This window comes from Grampus griseus, assembly GCF_964374135.1.
Source record: "Grampus griseus genome assembly, chromosome: 6".
Taxonomy (NCBI): Eukaryota; Metazoa; Chordata; class Mammalia; order Artiodactyla; family Delphinidae; genus Grampus; species Grampus griseus.
The window spans coordinates 44,829,468-44,852,160 of record NC_139000.1 but is presented as its reverse complement, the minus strand read 5'-3'; the positions used below and the strand labels follow the sequence as shown (position 1 = coordinate 44,852,160).

At 39.3% G+C, this 22,693-nt stretch overlaps 1 protein-coding gene across 2 annotated transcripts in view; it reads right to left on the bottom strand.

Annotated features, from left to right (window-relative positions):
* The window catches only part of TRPM6 (transient receptor potential cation channel subfamily M member 6), a gene marked incomplete at its 5' end in the record, with an annotated part of 138,349 nt that overhangs the window by 4,332 nt on the left and 111,324 nt on the right, over positions 1-22,693 (bottom strand). For both annotated transcript variants that reach the window (XM_082657242.1, XM_082657241.1), the window contains 8 exons: positions 3,155-3,206; positions 10,063-10,268; positions 11,022-11,104; positions 12,965-13,248; positions 15,469-15,534; positions 17,471-17,521; positions 20,447-20,472; positions 22,314-22,372. In XM_082657242.1, the coding sequence (XP_082513368.1) occupies positions 3,155-3,206; positions 10,063-10,268; positions 11,022-11,104; positions 12,965-13,248; positions 15,469-15,534; positions 17,471-17,521; positions 20,447-20,472; positions 22,314-22,372 (827 nt within the window). The remainder of the gene's footprint in view (positions 1-3,154; positions 3,207-10,062; positions 10,269-11,021; positions 11,105-12,964; positions 13,249-15,468; positions 15,535-17,470; positions 17,522-20,446; positions 20,473-22,313; positions 22,373-22,693) is intronic.

Here is a 22,693-nt window from a genome sequence, read left to right as displayed (position 1 = left end):
TATTTTAGTCATTAAAACTGAAGAATTCCTTTTATCGTCTCTCTGGCATGACCCTGGTGGAATATTTCACTCCTCTGCATTCCACGCTGCCATTTCCTTCCCCCCAATAAAGCATGAGAGTTCCCAACTTAGAAATGTAACATTGATTCTCAGATAAAAGCTGTAAGCAAAACTGTTTCCCTCTATGAGCTTTGTTAAAGTTAAGACAAAAGAATCAAAATTACTATAATATGTATGTATCAGGCATTCGACCACTCCCTGTGCAGGGGAGAGTGAAGGAGGATTGTAGGGACATTCATACGCCATGCCTACAGCCTTGCAGTCTCAGATAACAACGTTTGAAAAAATATACAACTGTTTTCCAGATTTTTCACAGTACAGGAGAGCAGGAGGTAGCTTGGTTCCACCTTCAAGGAAATGCTAATTAGTGCCATGTACACAGAGATTTACTAAAGAACATCTCATAATCATCATCATCATTATCATTTCATACTTGTCAAACGCCCAAAACCATCAAGGCAGTAGGTGAAAAAAAAGGTGCAATCCCAAACTACCAATAACACTGAGGCAGCCTCCACTGAAGGTCAATGACCTGAGGAACCAAGTTAGGTGGCCAGAAAGCATTTGGGGGAGCAGGTCTGATGACTCTGTCTTCATGTGCAAAAGGTTGGGGAAAGTTAAGAGACAAAAGGCATTAGAGACAATATCAGAATTTGCACCACAAAACATCTTCCCTTTTGGTGGAGGATCATTCCCTTTCATTGACCCCCTTCTCCTCATAGGCTAGTTGCCATCTCCACTGAGCTTCAGTTTTCTCATTTGTGAACTGGGATTGAAGACACTTCCTTCCAAGGTTGTTGTTAAGAATAAAACAACATGTGAAAGCACTTGCTTCTCAAACTTTAATTTATACCAAAACACCTGAAGATCTTATGAAAATTGAGATTCTATTCAGGAAGTCTAGGGAGGGTCTTGAGAGTCTGTGTTTCTAACAGTCTCCCAGGTGATGCTAATGCTATTGGTTCATGGCCCGTGCTTTGTGTAGCAAAAGTTTAACAAATAGACGGCATCCCAAAATGTGAGCTTCATTGAACTGATTGATGTAATTCACCACATTGTGAGAAAATAATACTTATTATCTTCACCATGAAGACCAACTGCACCCAAAATTAGGTGACCCCACAAAACAGGCTGCAGCGATACCAATCTATCAGCTTCCAAAGTTTATGACATCCTCAAGTCATAAAAAATAAAGTTTGACATAAGACAGAGGCTCCCAATCCTGACTGTCCATTAGAATCACATGGGGAATTTTTGAAAAATACAGACATCAGGGTCCTATACTCCGAGATTCTGACTTGATGCTAATTCTGAGCAGCATTTTTTTTTTTAAGTTCCCTAGGTGACCCTAATAGAAATTGAGACCCACTGGCCTATAGAATGCAGTTAAATACTCAACTGTCAAGAGGAATAATATAATCTTCTTAGAATTCTAAAAGTTGGAAATATTCAGGTCATATTACATATATATACCAAGGTCAAAATTTAATAAGTGATAGAGTATATACATCAACTTGATCCATTTTACATGCAAAAAAAAATTTTACTGCCAAATTATAAAGGAAGTACTTGTAATACAGGTTCCTACTAAAAACCCTTGGGCACACTGGGCTGCTGAAGAAATAATATGTATTTTTAGCCAAAAACACTTCAACTCTGCTACAGTGAAAAATAACAAAGCCTTTATCTGTACCCTAAGGGTTACAACATGAACTCCATGGTCAAATATCATGGGATCTGGATTCACAGGTGATCATGGCTCACCTTTATCTTCTCTAGCTCTCTTAGTTCACAGGGTAGCTAATACACTTTTAGATGTACCTCTTTGCATAGATGCCTACAAATGGTACCATATTTAGACTAAATTGTTCAGTAAAAGAACAGCGCATTAAAGCAGTGAATATTTACAATATGAGTCCAATAGGAGGGAAGTACAAGTTTCAGATTTCATCATATATGAATTGCCCACTTATATAATTATGTGTGTGTGTGTGTGTGTGTGTGTGTGTGTGTGTGTGTGTGTGTGTTTTACAACCCAGGGGCCAAGTATAGACACTTAGGACAACTAAGAAATTAGAATTTTGTATGCTAGCACTTCTCAGAGTGTGGGCACTAGGCCAGCAGAATTAGAATCATCTGGGAACTTGTTACATTATTTGGACCCATCCCAAACCCACTGAATCAGAAACCGGGGTAATCAAAGGCTGGGGGTAGGGGGCAGCAATCTGTGTTTTAAAAAGCTCTCCTGGTGACTATGATGAAAGCTCATGTTTGAAAACCACTGTCATCTGCCATGTTGATCCTCCCTTAATCATCACCATCTCTTCTTTTTACTCCACCTTTAACAGAAGAATACCACCTCCTCTACTGCCAAGTCTTCCCAAAAGCCTGCTTATGGGATAAAATGCCCATGGGAATTCAAAGGCTAGGCAGATGACTCATCCTTCTATATAATTTACACTTCAGTCCTGAATTAACAATCTGATGGCTCCATATTTAAGCCCCACTGTTTTGTCCTCTCATAGATTTGCTGTTACTGAATACCACACTTCATGCCCTCAGCTTTCATTTTATAGGCATGTAATGGAAGACAGTGCCCATGATAAGATGCAATGACTCCACTGTGATGACAACAAAGGAAACTGTGCTTCTCCTATGACATTAATTGTTTTCATGTCAAAGCCTAAGGAGGCTGAATTTACCCATATTTCTCTTTTGTCTGGGCCACTAGAAAACTCAGAGGCAAATTTGCAAGAAAGTTCTGCCCACTGCATTGGTCTTTATACATAGTTTCCATTTTTGTGTACTAACAACTCCAGATTTAATCTTATTTTATTTCCTTATTTTCTTTTTGCCCCTATTTCCTAATCTATGCATTCTTTAAAATCTTATTGTATTTTAAATCTTATTGTATTTTATTGTATTGAATTTGGATGTAGATATTCTTGGATATAGATATAGATACAGATATAGATAAAAGGGACATCAAAATCTTTCTAGGATCTAGGCAAGATATAGAAATGTTTAAAAATTATTTTTAAGAAACCATGTACAATGTGTTAAATGCAATTTTCTAAACGATAAATTAACTTACTGTTTTTCTTCAGGTTTTATAACAGATGGATCTGTCAAATTTTCTCCAACACCTCCAAAGAAAAAGAAAATTCATTTACCAAATGGGGAATTTCATTTTCTCAGAAATTCAAGAAAATAATAACCAAATTTAAAATTCTTTCTTATACCTACCTTCTTTCCACCCTGTAGTAAACTCAACATCATGTGAATTAACTCTACTACTAACTAGACACCCACCCTGTAGTAAACTCAACATTATGTGAATTAACTCTACTAAATTGTCCAGGCAAGTTTGAAAACTTTAGTTGATGCCCTGTCGCCCACAACACCCTCTATCATGCTGCAATAAACCACTAGGCTACAAAAAAGTGTTTTTGTGATGTGTTCACACTTCCTGATAATAGCATCCATCATTCATTTACCACTTGTACATACTAGACATTCTAATTTTATTTCTTCTAATTTTATTTTTTCTAATCCTTGGCAATCGTGAAAGAAAAGTATTAGCATCCTCACAGCCTCATTTTACCAATGAGTACACTGATGTTCAAAGAGATTAAGCAACTTGTCAGAGGTTGCACAGACCACAAGAGGTCGTAACAGGATTGAAGCTAAGCCAAAGCTTGTGTCCTTCCCCCTAGCCCGTGGTCTCCTTAGATGGAGTCCATCAGTGCTCAGAAAGGTGCAAGGTGCCGTGTGGTTCTGCAGGTACCACCTCCGCTCCATCAAAGACACATAACAAATGCCATATATACATATATATATATATATACATATATATATATGTATGTATGCATATAGCGTTTATAAACAGAAGAATACAAACACCCCACATGCTTGATCTGGGTGCTGGTTACACACACATGTTCAGTTGTGGAAATTCTTTAAGATGTATGCTCATGTTGTGTGTAATTTCCTGAATGTATGTGATCCTTCAATAAATTTTACTTCTTAAAAAATGGCACCAATGAATAAAAGGGTAACGTGTCATATAAAACTAACATTTATCAAGGCAGGGATCAACACCAAAGTGAACCTGTTATAAAATGCGAATGGTGGTGAGGCTGACTTCCAAAGGCAGCATTTCACAGGTGAGCCAGTCAGACAGGTGAATGCACCATGTGGGCATAAGCCGACAATGTCTGAGATCGTCCTCTAGTCAGCACTGGTCCTCTTGCCTTGGAAGAGACCAACCTTGTGGGAAATTTATTTAAAAATCAAATAAAATGTATAACATTATTGTATATTTCTATTTGTTAAAAAAAAACCAACACATTTTCTAACCACTACTTTAAAAAAGAAAGATTTTTACTATGTTCTGTATGTTTTACCATACAGAAAGGTAATCCTTATAGTTTATAGACCATTCCCCTGAGAAACTGATTTCCTTAGGAAAATAACTTAAGTAGGGGGTTTTAAACCTTTTTTGGGTCATGACCCTTTTGGCAGTCTGATGAAGCTAAGGTACCCCCTTCTCAGAATAATGTTTTTAAATGTATAGTTTGAATACATAAGATTACAAAGGAAAGCAATGATACTGAAATACAGTGATCAAAATATTTTTTAAATTGTACTGCAATACACGTGCTTCTTTATTAGTATGTTAAATAACAGGATCAAGCACAAGTCTAATAACACTATAACATCCAACAAGGAATAAATACAACCAGTATTTTGACATATCTGCCAACACTGCAATGTGCTATGTTAATACCTGTAATTGCTATTGCAAACAGTCACGGGTACTGCTAATGCCACTGTGATCTGTTGTCTCCGTTATAACTGAAGGAAATGATGAATTTCAGCTATAGGTTAATGAAATAAAGGTGTAATTTTTTTAAAAAATAAATGTATTTATTTATTGGCTGCATTGGGCCTTCGTTGCTGTGCACAGGCTTTCTCTAGTTGCGGTGAGTGGGGGCCACTCTTTGTTGCGGTGTGCGGGCTTCTCACTGCGGTGGCTTCTCTTTGTTGCAGAGCACAGGCTCTAGGCACACGGGCTGCAGTAGTTGTGGCACGTGGGCTCAGTAGTTGTGGCTCACGGGCTTAGTTTCTCCACGGCATGTGGGATCTTCCCAGACCTGGGCTCAAACCCGTGCCCCCTGCATTGGCAGGCGGATTCCTAACCACTGCGCCACCAGGGAAGCCCCTAGGTATAATTTTAATTTGTTTTTTCATCAAAGTACACAGATCTTCTGAATTCTACCCAGAGCCACTTTCAGAACCCTTGGCTTAGAATCTCTTTGTACACTGATTTTGAATAGGGAAAGGAAAAATAAGTCTGAAACACAGGCTCAAGGGGCAGTATGCAAAATGTGCTTTGCTTTTTAAAGAAAAAGTCATATGAATAGGCTGGGCTCTTTATGCTTTTCTCATTACAGATATAAAAAGGAACAGCCTAACAAGACCCTAACTCTACAGCAAACATGTAGCAAATAAACAGAACAACTATGTTTAACTATGTAGTAAATAAACAACAAACAGACAGCCCATGTACCACCAATAGAGAGACTAAAAGCTACAAATCCTCCACACATTTAAGCTCAGACATGACTTTATGCCTACAATTCCCAGCAGTGATGAAAGCTTTAGGCTGACGTCTGAGTAAACTGTAAATTTAAGCTGAAATACACACAATACTTAAAGAATTGTGGAATAGGAGGTTTTATAGGGGAAAAAAAAGTCTATCAAAATCACATCAGCTCCCATTTACTTTCAGTCTTGTAGCCTGTTAAATAGGCAGAAGTCAAAGGATCTGGGTCCCACTCACAGCCCCATCACTCCCTAGTTGTGTGATCTAGACACCTTCTTTAATCTCTCTGAGTCTCAACTGTATCACCTGAAAGTGTGGATAATCACGGGCCTTATCCTATACGGTTACTGAGAGGATTACATGAACTAGCATATACAAACTGCTTAGCAAAAGGTCTGATCCAGAAGAAGCTGAAACATGTCAACTGCTATTTTTATTGTCTTTATTCTATCAAGAGCTCTTGTGAAGTAAAATTCTATTTTCTTACCACTGGTAAAATCATGTTCTGATTATCTCACTTTCCTAAAGTACTATTTCCTAATGAATAGAACCTCCTATAAGACTGAGGGTAAAGAGTTTCTACAAACCTTTATATCCCTAAACCCAATCTGACAGCTCAAAGCTTAACTACTAAAAACATCTTTTGGGACCCTTGAATGGCAGAAGGGGCATTCCAATGAGTTAAAAAAAGAAAGCGGTTCAGAGAACCAATCATGCTGCACCACCACACCCACTACTACCACCCCAGCCTCTCCGGGCTACACAGGAGTCACCCAATTGGCAAACTTTAACATAGGTGCCCATCCTACCCACGTACGTAGATATTTGGAAAACATGAAAGACAATAAGACATTTTAAGATCTAAAAATTCCAGTGCTCTCTCTTTACTGGCATTAACAGAGTAAATGCCCATGTACAGGCAATACATAGCACGCCCTTATGAGAAACTCAGAGACCTACATTCTGATTCCAATCACCTTGGGATGCATCAGTGAACTTCTACATCAATGGAAAGAAGTCACCTTCCTTGTAGCAGCAGATGCTGATGCTAATGCTGATTTATCCTGGAAACTGCTTTGTTGAATAAAAAATTAATATCTCCAAAAGTTATTTGAAAAAAAAATAGTGAGCTTAAAAAAAAAAAAACATGCCACAGACCACTGTAATTTGAAATACAATTGTTTTTCATTCCTATTGCTGGAAACTAAATATTGGATTTCACATATAATGATGACGATTCAGGCTCTCACGTGTAAGATTTTTAAATGGAAGGAGACTGGAAGACTACAGTATAATTACAAGTGATCAGAAATTAGTCAAGCCTCTCCCTAGAGTTCAGCTTCGTGGCCTGATGTGGTAGCTCCTGGGTTAATGATTGGCACTCCCTTGGAAGAAAGTAAAGAGAAGAAAAGAAGAAACTGAAATAGTAAACTGCCGGAGTGCTTCTCATTCCTTCTTTCCCTCAAAGCAACAGGAAGCACAGCAAGCTGATCAGGGCTTCACTCTACAGAGGCCAAAGCTGGGATCTCCCTCAAGTATCACCAGGACCACACAGCTAAGAGACTACCCACAACTGAAGATTAACTTCCATTTTAACAAGCCACACAGAGACTAATACTAACAACAATAACTAACATTCACTGTGTCAGGAACTTGCTTAATTTCAGCCCCTTAACAGCCCTCTGAGTTAAGCGCCTAACATTATTTACCATTATTATTACAAATGAGGGAAGTGGGACTCAAGGGGGTTGCCCCCTGGTCATGCAGCTAATTCACGGTGGAGCCAGGAGTCAGCCCCCAGGACCCTGACGACAGGGCCTCTCCTAACTGCAGCTAATTCATCTTTCAGTCTCCACTCCCTGCCACCCAGACAACGCACATCATCTCTCCAAAGACTAAAAATACTAATCAATTAAATGTAAAACATAACTGAATTGAAAACTATTATGATATTTTAAGAGTACATTATATTCTCCCATTTTTCCTTTCCAACCTGGCTTGGATTAAACATATTAATGCACATAAGCCTTTAATGGAGTGACTGACACAAAATAACTATTTAGTAAATGTTAGCTAATAGCAGTAGTAATATAACTGCTTGTAATTATTATTATAGGATTCTCGTTCTTCCATAAATTCAGGGCTAACCAATCGGCAAAACTCTCCGATAAGTATCTCAATTTCTTCATGTTCATTCTATGATGTCCACTCTTCCCTCCTTTGAAGGTCAATGTTTTCACATTGTTTATTTGGAGTGGTCTATTTCTGCAAGTCACATAATTGCCCAGTAAAAAAATAAAGTTAATTCCTTTTTTTCCCCCAAGACTATTAATGCAGTGTTTGCTCTGTTTAACGTCACTTTGGATTTACTAAGAGACATAAAAATCCCCAAATATAAGCATCATTAAACAAAAACACACTGAAGAGTCATCATTACTTCCTTGAAGTTTTTCTTTGTTTTTTTGTTTGTTTTTTACTTTTTAAACATCTCTACCCAAAACTCAAAGCACAGACACTCAAGTATAGATGAAAACAATCAACCTTTCCCCAACATGAGCTACAAAAGCAGCCTTGGGCATCAGTGTGCTGGGTTTACATGGATCATACTGTACTTGCTGGTTTAAAAGCTGAATCATCTTGACTGTTTTAACTTTGTTTATATTGCTTCCTAAAATATTGTGTTTGAGGGTTAGAAATATAATTCACACCTTGTGAACAGCATAGATCTGAAAGGACAGAAGGACTTATGTGTAGTTTGAAAAGTGTGTGTGTGTATATATATATATATATATATATATATATATACACACACACACACACACACACACATCTTTGAGCATGTGACAGAAGTTTCAGTCAAAATGGGTTTGCAGTCTTAGTGTACATTGCTCACGATGTCCCAGGATTGCCTGTTCATCTCGACTATCTCCATCCTCCAAGCCTGGCTTTCAGCACAGAATCCCAGGTGTGGAGAGATGGGAAAGTCAGAGAGGACAAGGAAAAGGCCCTATCATTTTAAATGAACCAGAACATGGTAATGTCCAATGGCTATGAAACTTAAAGAGAAATAAAAGACAGAACAGTGAAAAGGAAAGAACATGGATGGTCAAACCAGCTTAAGTCTGCATCTTGGCTTCCGCTTAAGCCGCTGTGCAACCTTGGGCAAGTTATTTAAACTTTCTGGGCCTAAAGTCCCCATAATATCTACCTCAAGGTGCTGCTTCTGGGATTAAATGAGATAACTTCTATGAAAGTACCTGGGCTAAATCCCTTATTTAAAACCAAAGCCCCAGTCAGTGAGCCCAGGGACTAAACTTTGACCTTAATACATATTTCGTTCTGTCCCTGCAAGGAAAACCTGCTAGAGATACTCTGTTTCCTGCTTCAGGATTATAAGTCACATGTGAGGTGTTGAGAGTAGAAAGATGCATTGATCAAAGGCTTCCATTAAATAAGAGTGCACTAAGTTGCCTTTCACAGACTGAGTTTATACTTTTGTGAACTCTTATATCAAGGTACACAGCAAAGAGAACAAGCTAAACTATAAACTGCTAAAATACTGAGCTCAAAATCATGAGAAATGACCAGAATTTAAACTTTCCTGTGTGTATAAATGCATGCCTAAGTGTTATTGTGAACATAAGTTCAAAGAAAGGCCATAAAACTGGAAAATTGGGTATAAAACTCATTGCCCGTTTAACATTTTAGATGACTTTAAATTCTGGGCAGCTAATCATCTGCCTATATTTTTCTCTTGATCTATAGGTGAGAAACAGCATAGTAGGTGCCCATGATCATCACTGTACAACGTCTCTGAAATAAATGGTGCCACCTCCCTTCAAAGCTAGATGGAGCAACTCCATACATTACCCATCCTGGTTCTTGCATGATCTCTCGGGACACCTCTCTGGTTCCTCCCACTTAGAACAGTTCCACAAACAATAAATAAATTCAGAAAACAGATACCATCTCCTGTTTAAAAGAAGAAAAAAAAAAGGTACATACTGCCAAGGAATGTCTCCACTGAAAGGCCTTAACTATGGCTTTGAGTAAAGAAAGAGCTGGGGTCAAATGTAGGTGACAGGGGCTTCCCTGGTGGCGCACTGGTTGAGAGTCCGTCTGCCGATGCAGGGGACGCGGGTTCGTGCCCCGGTCCGGGAAGATCCCACATGCCGCGGAGCGGCTGGGCCCGTGAGCCATGGCCGCTGAGCCTGCGCGTCTGGAGCCTACGCTCCGCAACGGGAGGGGCCACAACAGTGAGAGGCCCGCGTACCGCAAAAAAAAAAAAAAAAAAAAAAATGTAGGTGACAATGACATTGAGAAAGCAATCCCTGGTCACTGTTTCCTGAACTTTGCCTCATGCTTGTTGTATCAAATCCTCAGCTATCAATCACCTTGCAGATCTAAAACCAGCAGCTCTCCCCGAGTATACTCATAGGTCCAGTGAGAGAAAGCCAACATCAGCTCCTCCAAGGTGTTGCTGGGGGCAATTTCATCACCGTTGTTGTTGTTGTACTTCCGGAACTCCCCAGTCATGTACTTCTCAATGGTCAACCACTGCTTGGCTGAATGGCAGTAGATTAAGAACACTTCCAGGAACCTATGGCGAGGGAGGGTGGGAAGAGGCCATTGATTCCCCGAAAGGCAGCAAAGGTGGGACTTATATTACTGAACAGAGAGCACCAGGGGAGATGACCTAACTCTAGTCCCAGCAGCCTCAATGCACACGCCTTTGCCTTTCCACTGAAAGAATGGAATGCAAAGATTGGGAGTTTTCCCCACGTTTACCCACCTCCCTTCTTTCTGAGGAACTCTTTTATAGAGTACTGGATTCAACTTTTCTTGTCTTGCTCTAAGAAGTTCCTTGTAAATGAGACAGTAAAACTTTACTGTAAGTCCTCAGCACCACACTATGATCTGTCTCGCTAAATGAATACAAGTGTATGGAAACACTCAAGTGAAAGTAACAAGAGTTCACTCCTTTAAGGTTCCTAATTTCTGTAAGATAACAGAAGAAACTATGCTTAAAATAGAAGTGTTTTTCTACCATAATGTTTCTGGACATTAGTAACTACACCCGGGATCTGCCTGCTTTCGTAATTGAGAGGTTAGTCACGGCCTCTGCTTGGTCTTCTCTTTTCTACTCACATAAATTCAGCAATTTAAGCCAAAACATACCTAGGGTGTCTAATTCTCTTTTTACTGTCTCCGAGAACTATGTAAGGAAGAAACCAAAGTTAAGGTCATGGGGAACTTCCCCGTGGGTCTGGTATTTCTCGTGACTAACGGGTGAGAAGAAATTGACAGAAATTCCTACATAAGATGAAGGGCCAGGGTGCCAATATTTCCTCACCTTGGAGTGTAGGGAATGGTTTGTGGTTTCACTTGGTTGAAGGTATAGATCAGTTTTTGAGCAGCTCTTTGTTGTTGAATTTCCTGCAAAATAGGGAACATTGATAAAAATATTGGTTTGCTATCAGATGCCTACTAATTAATGATCACAGAATTACTAGAGGCCTCCCAAGTGTGATTTTCAGCCTTATTCAGCTTCCACCACTACCCACTCCAAAAGCTAAAGCCAAAAATAACAATATACCACCACTTCCAAAAAGGAATAGGCTACCCTTTGGGTTAAAGATAATGGCCTTCATCTAAAACAACAGTACTGATGAACCTAGTGGCAGGGCAGGAATAAAGAGGCAGATGTAGAGAACGGACCTACGGACAAAGTGGGGGAAGGGGAAGCTGGGACGAAGTGAAAGAGTGGCATGGACATATAGACACTACCAAATATAAAATAGATAGCTAGTGGGAAGCAGCCACATAGCACAGGGAGATCAGCTCGATGTTTTGTGATGACCTAGAGGGGTGGGATAGGGAGGGTGGGAGGGAGGCTCAAGAGGGAGGAGATAGGGGGATATATGTATATGTACAGCTGATTCACTTTGTTGTACAGCAGAAGCTAACACAACATTGTAAAGCAATTATACTCCAATAAAGATATTAAAAAAATTAAAAAGGCATACTCAGAGAATTGTCCTCTTTCCCCTATTTTTTCCGTCTTAATCTCCTCTTCCCTCCTGCCTTCCACCTCCACACCCCTTTAGGCAATCTATTTCACTGCTTTCTGGTTTAACCTTCCTATGTTTCCTTCTGCGAGAGTAAGTAGACACATGTACGTATGTTTTATTTTTTCCCTTTCTTTCTAAGTAGGTGTCTAGCTCCAGAAAAAAAAAAAAGAGTTTATTGGGATTTTTTTAAATTGAAGTATAGTTGATTTACAACATTGTGTTAGTTTCAGGTGTATAGCAAAGAGATTCAATTATACACATATATTCTTTTTAATATTCTTTTCCTTTATGGCTTATTATAGGATATTGAATATAATTCCCTGTGCTATACAGTAGGACTTTGTTTATCTATTTTATATATAGTAGTTTGTATCTCCTAATCTTTATTGGAATAATATTAAATTTATAAATTAACTTTAAGAGAACTTATATTTTGATGATGTTGGAATATCCTAATCAAGATTAAGGATTGTCTTTCTCTTTGTACAAATTTAGTTTGATATCTTTCAGGAGTGATTTTTCCTCACATAGATTTTAAATATTTCACATTCCACTTATTTCTAAGCATTTTCAATTTCTTGCTATTGTAAACAGGGTTTTCTTTTCCAAAATATCTTCTACTAGTTATTATTTGCTTATATGAAAGTTATTAATTTTGGTGTGTTAATTTTATTAACCTTGCCACCTTCCTGATTTCTTTTATTGCTTGAGTTGTTTTTATCACTAGTTCTTCAGGTTTTCTAGCATTACTATCATATCATCTGCAAACAGAGTTAATTTTCATTCTTTTTCTGTTCCAGTTTTTATACTTTTGTTTTCTCTTGTCTAATTGAGTTGGTTAATACCTCCAGTAATGTGTTGAATAGTGGTGGAGATGGTGGGCATTCTCGCTTTGTTCTGACCTTGATGGGTGTGCCTCTGTTTTCACATTAGGTAAAATGTTGGCTTTATAGATGAATGTGTGTGAATATATACATACATATGTATATAAACATACACATATATATGTGTGTATATACATCAATATGTGTGTATGTCTACCCTAATCATATCAATGGTGTTTGACATTTCCTAATCAATGATCTGTGATATATGAATATTATACATAAAGGAAGTATTCACCAAAAAAAAAAAAAAAAAAAAAGATAATGGCCTTTGACCAGGATAGAGCCAGATCTCCTTTCTTCGACCACCTGTCCATCTGGGCTCTGGGTCTCTGACTTACCCTGAGGCAAAGATGAAGCACAGTACTCTCCTGGAAGATTTTGCGCCATGCCTGCACAACCTCAGGAAGAAAGGACTTCACAATGAAAACGTGCCCCGGCTTGAGGACGTCATCCTCAGACCAGGTACTAATGACTTTCATGGCTTTGCGGAGGCCACCATCCATCTCCTCTTGGGACAACACCTGGATCATTGCAGATCTCCCTCGCTGGGACCAAGAAGACATGCTTTTATCCAGATTCAAAGGGGAACTCTCCTCCAGCCTGTAGACAGTTACTTCTTCTCCTGTGGCAAACAGAAGTGCAGGGGAGGGGTTCAATGAGATCCATGTCTGTGACATGAACGGCGTCCTAAATATCAACTCAGAATCAGTTCAGTTTCTCAAAGGATCAGTGGGGAATGGGAATTTCACCTCTTCAGAGGCAAGTACAGACATCTGGCCATGTTATAGTCCAGTAAAGAGGGAGGGGGAAAATGAACAAAGCATCAGATGTCACATAAATATTAAGTTGTTCTTATTATAAATTATAACTCGACAAAAATAAAATCAGAGTAGCAAGACTACGCTTCTTTTGTTAAAGGAAAGTACTTTTTTTTTTTAAACGTCTTTATTAGAGTATAAATGCTTTACAATGGTGGGTCAGTTTCTGCTTTATAACAAAGTGAATCAGTTATACATATACATATATCCCCATATCTCTTCCCTCTTGCGTCTCCCTCCCTCCCAACCTCCGTATCCCACCCCTCTAGGTGGTCACAAAGCACCAAGCTGATCTCCCTGTGCTATGCATCTGCTTCCCACTAGCTATCTATTTTACATTTGGTAGTGTATATATGCCCATGCCACTCGCTCACTTTGTCCCAGCTTACCCTTCCCCCTCCCCGTATCCTCAAGTCCATTCTCTAGTAGGTCTGCATCTTTATTCCTGTCTTGCCCCTAGGTTCTTCTGACCATTTTCTTTTTTTTTTTCTTTTTTTTTTTTTTTGTTTAGATTCCATATATATGTGTTAGCATACTTTTAAAGAGATAGTTTAACCCTGTCATCCCCCTTAGGAGCTTAAATTTAGACTTTTTTTCCTAATTGCCCCTTCCCTGACATTGTAATACCAAAGATATACTGTTTATGTTTATGTACTCTGTGTGTGTGTGTATGTGCTTTACACATAAAAATAAAAAGATGTTTTTGCTCTCTTAGGGGTGATATTACCCCACTGAGAACGCATGTTTTAACCCAGTTAAAGTTAGAACCAAAGTCACAACCCAGAGCCTTTCCCTCCTTCCTTTGTGCCTTTGGACAAGTTACTTAAAGCTTCACTTTCCTCATCAGTAAAATGGAAGTGAAAATAACATTCTCTTCATTGGGCTGTTGTAAAGATTAGATATGTTAACCTGGCTAATGTGAAGTAGACCCTCGGAGACAAACCCAATCCCACTTCAAAGATTTTACACACAAATGTTCTTTAACTGCTCTACAGCTTCCACTTTTAGGCTGTTGAACAGGGAGCCATTCTTATTCAACCTAGACTCCACCTAATATATTATGCAATGCTTCCTAACAGAAGTGACATATGCTATACAACTTCTGTCCAGCCCGTATTTAATTTTCTCCTTACACCTCAGCTTCAAATGGCTTTTCTTATAAACACTGTACTGGTTTACCAAGGAAAGAATCTATTCGCTCACTCTTGCATTTAATTGCTTACCAAAGAATACGTCTAGGTAATGCTTAGTAACATGTTTTGAAATATGTATTCCTGGTGCCCAGATAAATGCCACTTTAGAGTTCTAATTACCTAGAGGATCTGAAACAGAGCTACCGAGTTGTAAAACCAGCTGTGGAGCCAAGTGGAAGGAGAAGGCATTTGCATCGACGATCAGAAGCCACCTCATCTGTCCCCATGTGAAGGGTTTGAGGAGAAGCAAGATCTGGGACAGTGTGGCGACCCTTGTTACTTTGTCAATTGGCAGGACAGAGAAACGCCGGTAGCCTTGGCTATTGCGAGCTTGTTTTTCCTTACTATTCCAGCCTTTAAAAATTACATTTGCTCTCTGAGTTAAGAGCAATTAGTTTACATGAAACAAAACAAACAAAACAAACAAATAAAAAGCGATATACAAAGCATTTCTCTTTAGATGTCTATTAGCTTCTACTGTATTGATGTTTAATGCTTTCTTCTGTATTTATTACGCATGGTTGGTTGGTTCTTTTCTTTTCTACTTACTTCCAGCCTTAAATCAGTGAATGCCAGGTGCAATATTATTGCTTTTTCCCCAACTGCTGCTCATTATAGGTCCCATCCCCATAGTATATCAGATTTTGACTCTAGATACCAGCTGGGCAGTTAACAAGACTTTCCATTTTAGGAAATTAATATAACTAAACTGCAACCATGGGCAAAAGAAAATTTGCAGCTAAAATTATGCAAAATGGTTTCTCCTATGATTCACTCAGATGGTATGCCTTTGCCCTGGCACAACCTCAAGAAGGTAGAAATGGCACTCACCAAACAGTTGGATTGGTGTAAATGGTATGGTCTGAGAAAGCCTCATTAAGTTGTTCCTTTCAATGGCTGCAAACAAAAGCAGATTTACTAGTTTAAGTATGCATCAGTGGGCTAAATTTCCAGAAAGCCTTCCCCACATCAATATACTCATATTATGCTAAAATATTTTATTTCAAAGACCTTTATTTTTTCTTTTATCAAAAATATTCTCTACAGGGACTTCCCTGGAAGTCCAGTGGTTAAGACTTCGCCTTCCAATGCAGGGGGTGCAGGTTCAATCCCTGGTCTGGGAACTAAGATCCCACATGCCTCAGGGCCAAAAAACCAAAACAGAAAACAGAAGCAATATTGTAACAAATTCAATAAAGACTTTAAAAATAGTCCACATTAAAAAAAAAAAAAAAAATCTTGGGGCTTCCCTGGTGGTGCAGTGGTTGAGAATCTGCCTGCCAACGCAGGGGACATGGGTTCGAGCCCTGGTCTGGGAAGATCCCACATGCTGCGGAGCAACTAGGCCCATGAGCCACAACTACTGATCCTGCACGTCTGGAGCCTGTGCTCCGCAACAGGAGAGGCCGCGACAGTGAGAGACCCGCGCGCCACAACTAGAGAAAGTCCTCACACAGAAACGAAGACCCAACACAACCAAAAATAAATAAATTTTTAAAAATGTATTATCTATAATACAGTATTTAAAATAAACTATGCCTTAAACAGGAAGGATATCCCAGTCTTAGGAATAGATTATATGAGATTACATAATATGTTCTGAGGTAGCGCTATTACCTCCACTCTCCTGAATACCAAATACCATACTAATCCATTCAGATGTGGAACTTGCTTTTAAAGAGCATTTTAATCTGTGGTCTTTCTGGTTTTTCTTTTCCAGATCAAATCTAACGCACAGCGGACTGTGGGGACATCTACTGTTGATTTTGCAGAGTTCATCTTCTTTTCCCAGAGAGAGCTGAAGACCAGTTTTAATTAGAAGCAAGTGATCTGCATTTTCCTGTTAAGAGCTGTATCTTAACAAATCAGAGTCGATGTGAGTTACAGTGTTCCTCACCAGATGCTTTCTTCAGCTGACAGCTGGAGTCAAAATAACGGATTACTGCTGAGCTGAAAGACCCAGTTACAAGAGCCTGGAATGTGGAGTCTGAAATCCACAGAAACACTATTCACTACAGAGGAGAATTCAGGATAAGGTAGCCTATTACTGGACCCTGAGCACATGACCTTGATATAATAATAACGAAAATTATCACACCAATACACTTGTACTCTTGTACTGAGCTTCAGATTATATAAAAAGCTTGCCCATGTGTTATCTAATCCAATACTGAGAGCAACGATGGCCAAAAGACCACCCAATGGCACGAGTCCAGTTGGTTGTTATACTGCTTTGCATTTCAAAGTGTTTCCCTCTTTATTCTCAACTAGCCCTTTGGCAGATTTTTCCTCAGGAAGGGCAAGTACAATTATTCCCACTTTGAAAGAAAGACAACTGAATCACTGTGAAGTGATGTTGCTTAAGAGAGTCAAGACCCTTGACATCTTGTTTAATAACATCCCTTAAGGTGTCTTTGTTGAATTTACCCTGTGGGGTTGGCATTCATTCAGTGGTTACCCTCACTGAGGGCCCAGTGAGGGTGCAAAACCCTTCCTCAGAGGACTAGTCTCAGGCCTGTCTCCTCCCCAGCCCAAAATACAAAGATCTCTGGCTTTTGACCTCGTAAGGAATTTTCAGATCTCAAGGTCGTCTTTCCTCCTTACAATTTGGAACTTACCAATACACACATTTTTTTTTAAATCCAAATTCTCTTAAATCCTAAAAACTTGTTTTCCCAAATTAAGAAATCTGAATGTTCTCTCATCAGAGTGAACAACAACTTTTCAAGTTGGAGCCATAACAACACCACAAATTCACCAGTGTTTCTGTTTCCAAATGCAGAATCACAGACATTTAGCTCCATTGACATGTCTATGTACACAGGCATCCTACCTGAATAATGATGGTGAGGCTCTTGAGGGCTTTTTAAGGAGGTTGAGATTCCTGAAATTACAGAGAAGATTGGCATCTTAATTACTTGGCTGGAGGTAAATACATGTTTATGAATATATTGCCTGCAAAGTTATTATTGAACGGGTTAATCACAATGGCTTCTCGGTTTTCGAAAAAGATTGCCTAATATTCTTTAACCACATTATTGTGCATGGTATCCTGACAGCTTCCAATCATCAATGCAATGTCTCCAAACATATTTATATAGGGAATTGAAGAAAGACAGGTAATATTAGCCTCAAAGATGTATTTCCTTTGAACCAATTACACCTCTGTGCTGCAGAAGGCACTCGGCTGCCCATCACGTTGCACGACATCCCAGAAGCACAATTCTCTGAGCTCCCTACTAAGATGCAGTACCCACATAAAGACATTATTAATACCAAGTTATTAGCACACTACTTCACTGACTTAAAATGACAACAAGATGATGAAAACACATTAAGAGGAATATAAGAGAAACAAAGAAGGAGGCAGAGAATGTGAGAGCAAGGGATTTGTTTGGTTACAGACGGACTGTGTGTTGGGAACACCTCTTGCAAGTTTAACTGGTTCTCTTCTACCTGCTCAAGTCCTAAATTACAAGTCGCAAGAGAAATTCTTTGCAACAGTTTTGCCATTTCATAAAATCAAAATTAAAGTTGAGAACTTTAGTCTCATGGTGGGAACTACTTTATACCTTGTAGAGGAAGCGGCATAAGGAGCCCAATTTCACAGATGTCTCTGGCTTCTTGTTGCTGGATAAGGAAGGGAAGAAACTCCCTCCCTTTGGGGGTGCCGGGTAAAAGGTAAGATCATCAAAAAAGACTGTGCCTTTCTAAGTTCAATTCAATAATAAAAAAAAAAAAGTATTTAGCCCCCACTAAGGGTCGTGCTAGGCATGAGGGATGTGAATAAGATGTGGCTCCCCCACCTTAGTGAAAAACAAATATGAAATACATGTAAACTATAATCACGATACAGTTTGCTAAGTAATATAATAGAGGTGTACATAGAGGCTTAGGGAATCTTCATAGACAAACAATGTGAAATAGAGTATGGGCATCTGAGTCTGACAAAACTGAGTTTCAATCCTGGCTTCACCACTTAAGGAGCTGTGAGATCTTGTTCACATTCATTCAGCATATATTTACTGACCTACTACGTGCCAGGTATTGGTCTATCCTCGACAGAGCAGTAATGAAAACAGATAAAGCCTACATTGTAGGAAAGGGAAATAGGAAATAAATAAGTAAATATATAGTATTATAGTATATTACATATATATTGAGAGAGTTAGGAATCGTGGGAGACAGGGAGATTACTCTTCTATATTATATAGGTTGGTTAGGAAAGACCTCCCTGATAGGGTGAAATGTGAGCAAAGACCCGAAGGAAGAGAGGGGGTGAGTCATAAGGATAAATGAGGAGTATTCCAGGCAGAAGTAATGGCAAGTGCATGGTCCTGAGGCAGGACCATACTTGCTGTGTTAAGGAGGAGAGAGTGGCCAGAGTTGAAGGAGGGGGAGCAGATCAACAGGGCCTTGTAGACGGTGTTTGGACTTTGCTTTTACAGAGTGAGCTGGAACACCATTTGAACAGAAGAGTGACTCAATATGACTTTGAGTTTAAAAGTGTTATTCCAGCTGCTCTCTGGAAATAGAGCAATAGTTTGGAGGCCATCCTGTAATCCAGGGAAGAGGTGAAAAGTGATACGTGGGGGTAGCAAAGTGATCAGCTTCTCAATATATTTTGAAAGACTTACTGATGGGTTGGCTGTGGGGATGTGAGAAAATGGGAGTCAAGTAGGATTGCAAGACTTTGGCCTCAGCAACGGGAAGGATAAAGTTGTCATTTCCTGAGATGGCAGAGAAGGGAGGTGGAACATTTTGTTCCACATTTGAAAATGCCCTCTGGACACCACGTGGAGAGGGTAATAGGTAGGTGGTCACATTCTTCATGGAAGAAATATTGCATAAAAGGGCTCATTCATGAGCCTGGAAATTTGGACTGGGGCCAGACTCTCAAGAGCATTGAGAAAGAGTAAGGGATTTGCAGCCCATCCTATAGGTAATGGGAAGGCACTGAAGGTTTCACATAAGTGATGAAGGTGCCCAGTCTGTATCAAGGGGTCAGGAAGATGGAAAGGTACAGTTTGTGATGAAATTTGAAAGTAGCTAATGAGAGTGGCTTCACCAGGGAGGTGTCTCACCAAAGTAGGCTTGGTCCCACTTAGCCACTTGGGGCATGGAGTCCCACTGAAGACATATAGGAAAGGAGATCCACATACAATCTTATGAATGGTTCTTAAATAGTAATGTGTTAAACGATAACAGTAAGAGTTGTTGAACAGTCTAAATGAGCTCAGTGGCTATACCCTCACTCACAGAGAAAACTAGAAAATCACAGTCAAAAACAGGTAACAGGTAAGATCAGGTAAGATCTCCTGATTTATCTGGAGAAAGACATTCAACCTTCTACTTTTCTACCGAACTTGCTACTTTGTATAGTAAACAAAAATCAGGATTTCAAGAACTATAAAAGTCTGAGACAGCAGGAGAGTAAACCCCACCACTGATAAGATGAAAAAATAAAAATATAAAAACTTACTGTTGGGCTTTCCTGGTGGTGCAGTGGTTAAGAATCCACCTGCCAATGCAGGGGACATGGGTTCGAGCCCTGGTCCGGGAGGATCCCACATGCTGCAGAGCAGCTAGGTCCATGCGCCACAACTACTGAGCCTGCTCTCTAGAGCCCGTGAGCCACAGCTCCTGAGCCCACACGCCTAGAGCCTGTGCTCCGCAACAAGAGAAGCCACCGCAATGAGAAGCCCATGCACTGCCATGAATAGTAGCCCCTGCTCACCGCAACTAGAGAAAGCCCGAGCGCAGCAATGAAGACCCAACGTAGCCAAAAATAAAAACAAAAAAAACTTACTGTTAACTCCATTTGAACTTCTCAACCTGTTTGAAAAATTAAAGTTATTTAGATAATGCTTCAAAATTTTCAATGATCAAAGAAATGAAAAGTGTATGAAACAGTAATAATACAATCTATAAGTATATATGTATATACCTGTGTATATATTACTTTGAAGGAAGAGTATCAGTTACATTTGACCCCTACCTTTAGAGAAACAGTTTACAACCCTACAATTGTTTTCATAGAAGAATGAGCACCAGATATACATGTAATTAATTTACTGAGTAGGCCCTAAGCTAACTGAAAAGCAGTTGTTGGTTTTTGTTTTTAATTAGTTATGTGATCACACAACATATATAAGATTTAACTGTGTTTGTGTTGTTCTGGATCAATTAAACTAAAGGCTTCCTGAACTATGCAAGGCAGATGCCTACAAAAGAGTCTGTGAATATCTCTGGACAAGCCAACAAATCAGTTTCATTAGCCCACATGGCCCCTAAATGTTCACAGGCTGAAATTAGCTCTCTTTAAATTGTTACATGCCCTGCTCAAGTGCACAAGTGGCCATGGGCAAGTTGGAATAAATACATTCGAAGAATATGTCCAGTATTTAAGGTCCTTGGGGAAGCAAGTACAATTACAGTTATTGTTTAATTTCATGCTGCAATAACCCACTACTCTGCATGAGCACAAACTACAGAACTTTTGGGAGAAGAAACTCATGTGCATGTTAAGGCTAGAGGCAGGCTTGCACAGAGAGACCTTGAGAGCTCCAGAGAAAAGGCCATCTCAAACAGAGCTGACTGCAAACTGACCGCCATATTCCACCTGCCTGGCATCAATGGGCCCTTTGTAGAGTACAGATGCTTTTGAATCCTGCTCCTATAACTCTAAGAATGGTTAATTTGATGATGTAACTGGAAAAGTCCATAAAACACTACAAACAGAATAATCTTTGCTTGGTTGGTTTTCAAATTTTCTCTGAATAAATAAAAGTCTAGGAGGAACCTCAAGTCTATAAAAAGGTGAGTTCTCTATCTCCTCTCTCTAGCCCTGTCTTCCTTTCTCTCTGTCTCAATCCTTCTCAACTTGTTACTGCATTGACAAACACTTAGGATGTTAAGGAGAAACCAAAAAGATCCATCTTATAAACTAAAAGGAAAATTTTGAAAAAAAAACTAAAAAAATTATTTAGCCTTCATTCTAAGTCTTTTTATTTTCAGTCAAGACAAATTTATTCCTACTTTTTAATGCAAATTTCACTCTTATCTATCAGAAAATATATGATACTCATTATTTCATGTGTGTTTTTCCGACACTAAAAAGACAAATGGTTAGGGACTTCCCTGGTGGTCCAGTGGTTAAGAATCCTCCTGCCAATGCAGGGGACACAGGTTCGAGCCCAGGTCTGGGAAGATCTCACAGGCCACGGAGCAACTAAGCCAGTGCGCCACAACTACTGAAGCCTATGCGCCTAGAGCCCGTGCTCCGCAACAAGAGAAGCCACCGCAATGAGAAGCCCATGCACCACAACGAAGAGTAGCCCCTGCTCGCTGCGACTAGAGAAAGCCCGCATGCAGCAACGAAGACCCAAACCAGCCAAAAATAAAATAAAATTTTAAAAAAAGACAAACGGTTAATTTGCTACAGTAGTACATGTATCATTATATTCTTAAAAGGCACTAAGGTGAGATCTTGTTGCCAGAAACAGGAAAACTAGGAGAATAAATAATTTTCATTCTTGCTAACACAAGAAAAATACTGTCATTGGACACACACTTTTTTTTTCTCCTTTTCTGACCCAATTAAACCTTTATTCCCAATCCAGTTAAAAAAAATAAAAGCCAAAGATGCTTAAAGGCAGACATTTAGAAATACTCACTGAGAGTTCCTATTGACCTTGGTGTTCCTTGAATTCCACAAAGAGTTTTTGCTTAGATCCTGGGCAGAAGGGAAAGGTCATTACATGTTCACCCAACTCTCTCCCACCCCAAGCTTCCAGTAATACATTTGCAGAACACACTCCTTGGAGGATATAGTTCTTTTTTTTCCTTTCCTCTAGGCTCAATATTTCTCTTACTAAACATGCAAGACTCAAGCTAGAAAGATGCATAATGTTAGCACAATATATGAGTAACTCAGTGTGATGACTGACCTTAACAGAAAGGATTACTTTTATGGGGACATCAAAGAGAAAATGTAATACATAACCGTTTTTACAAAAATGAGAGTGAACATATAACATCAGTTAATGACATGAAA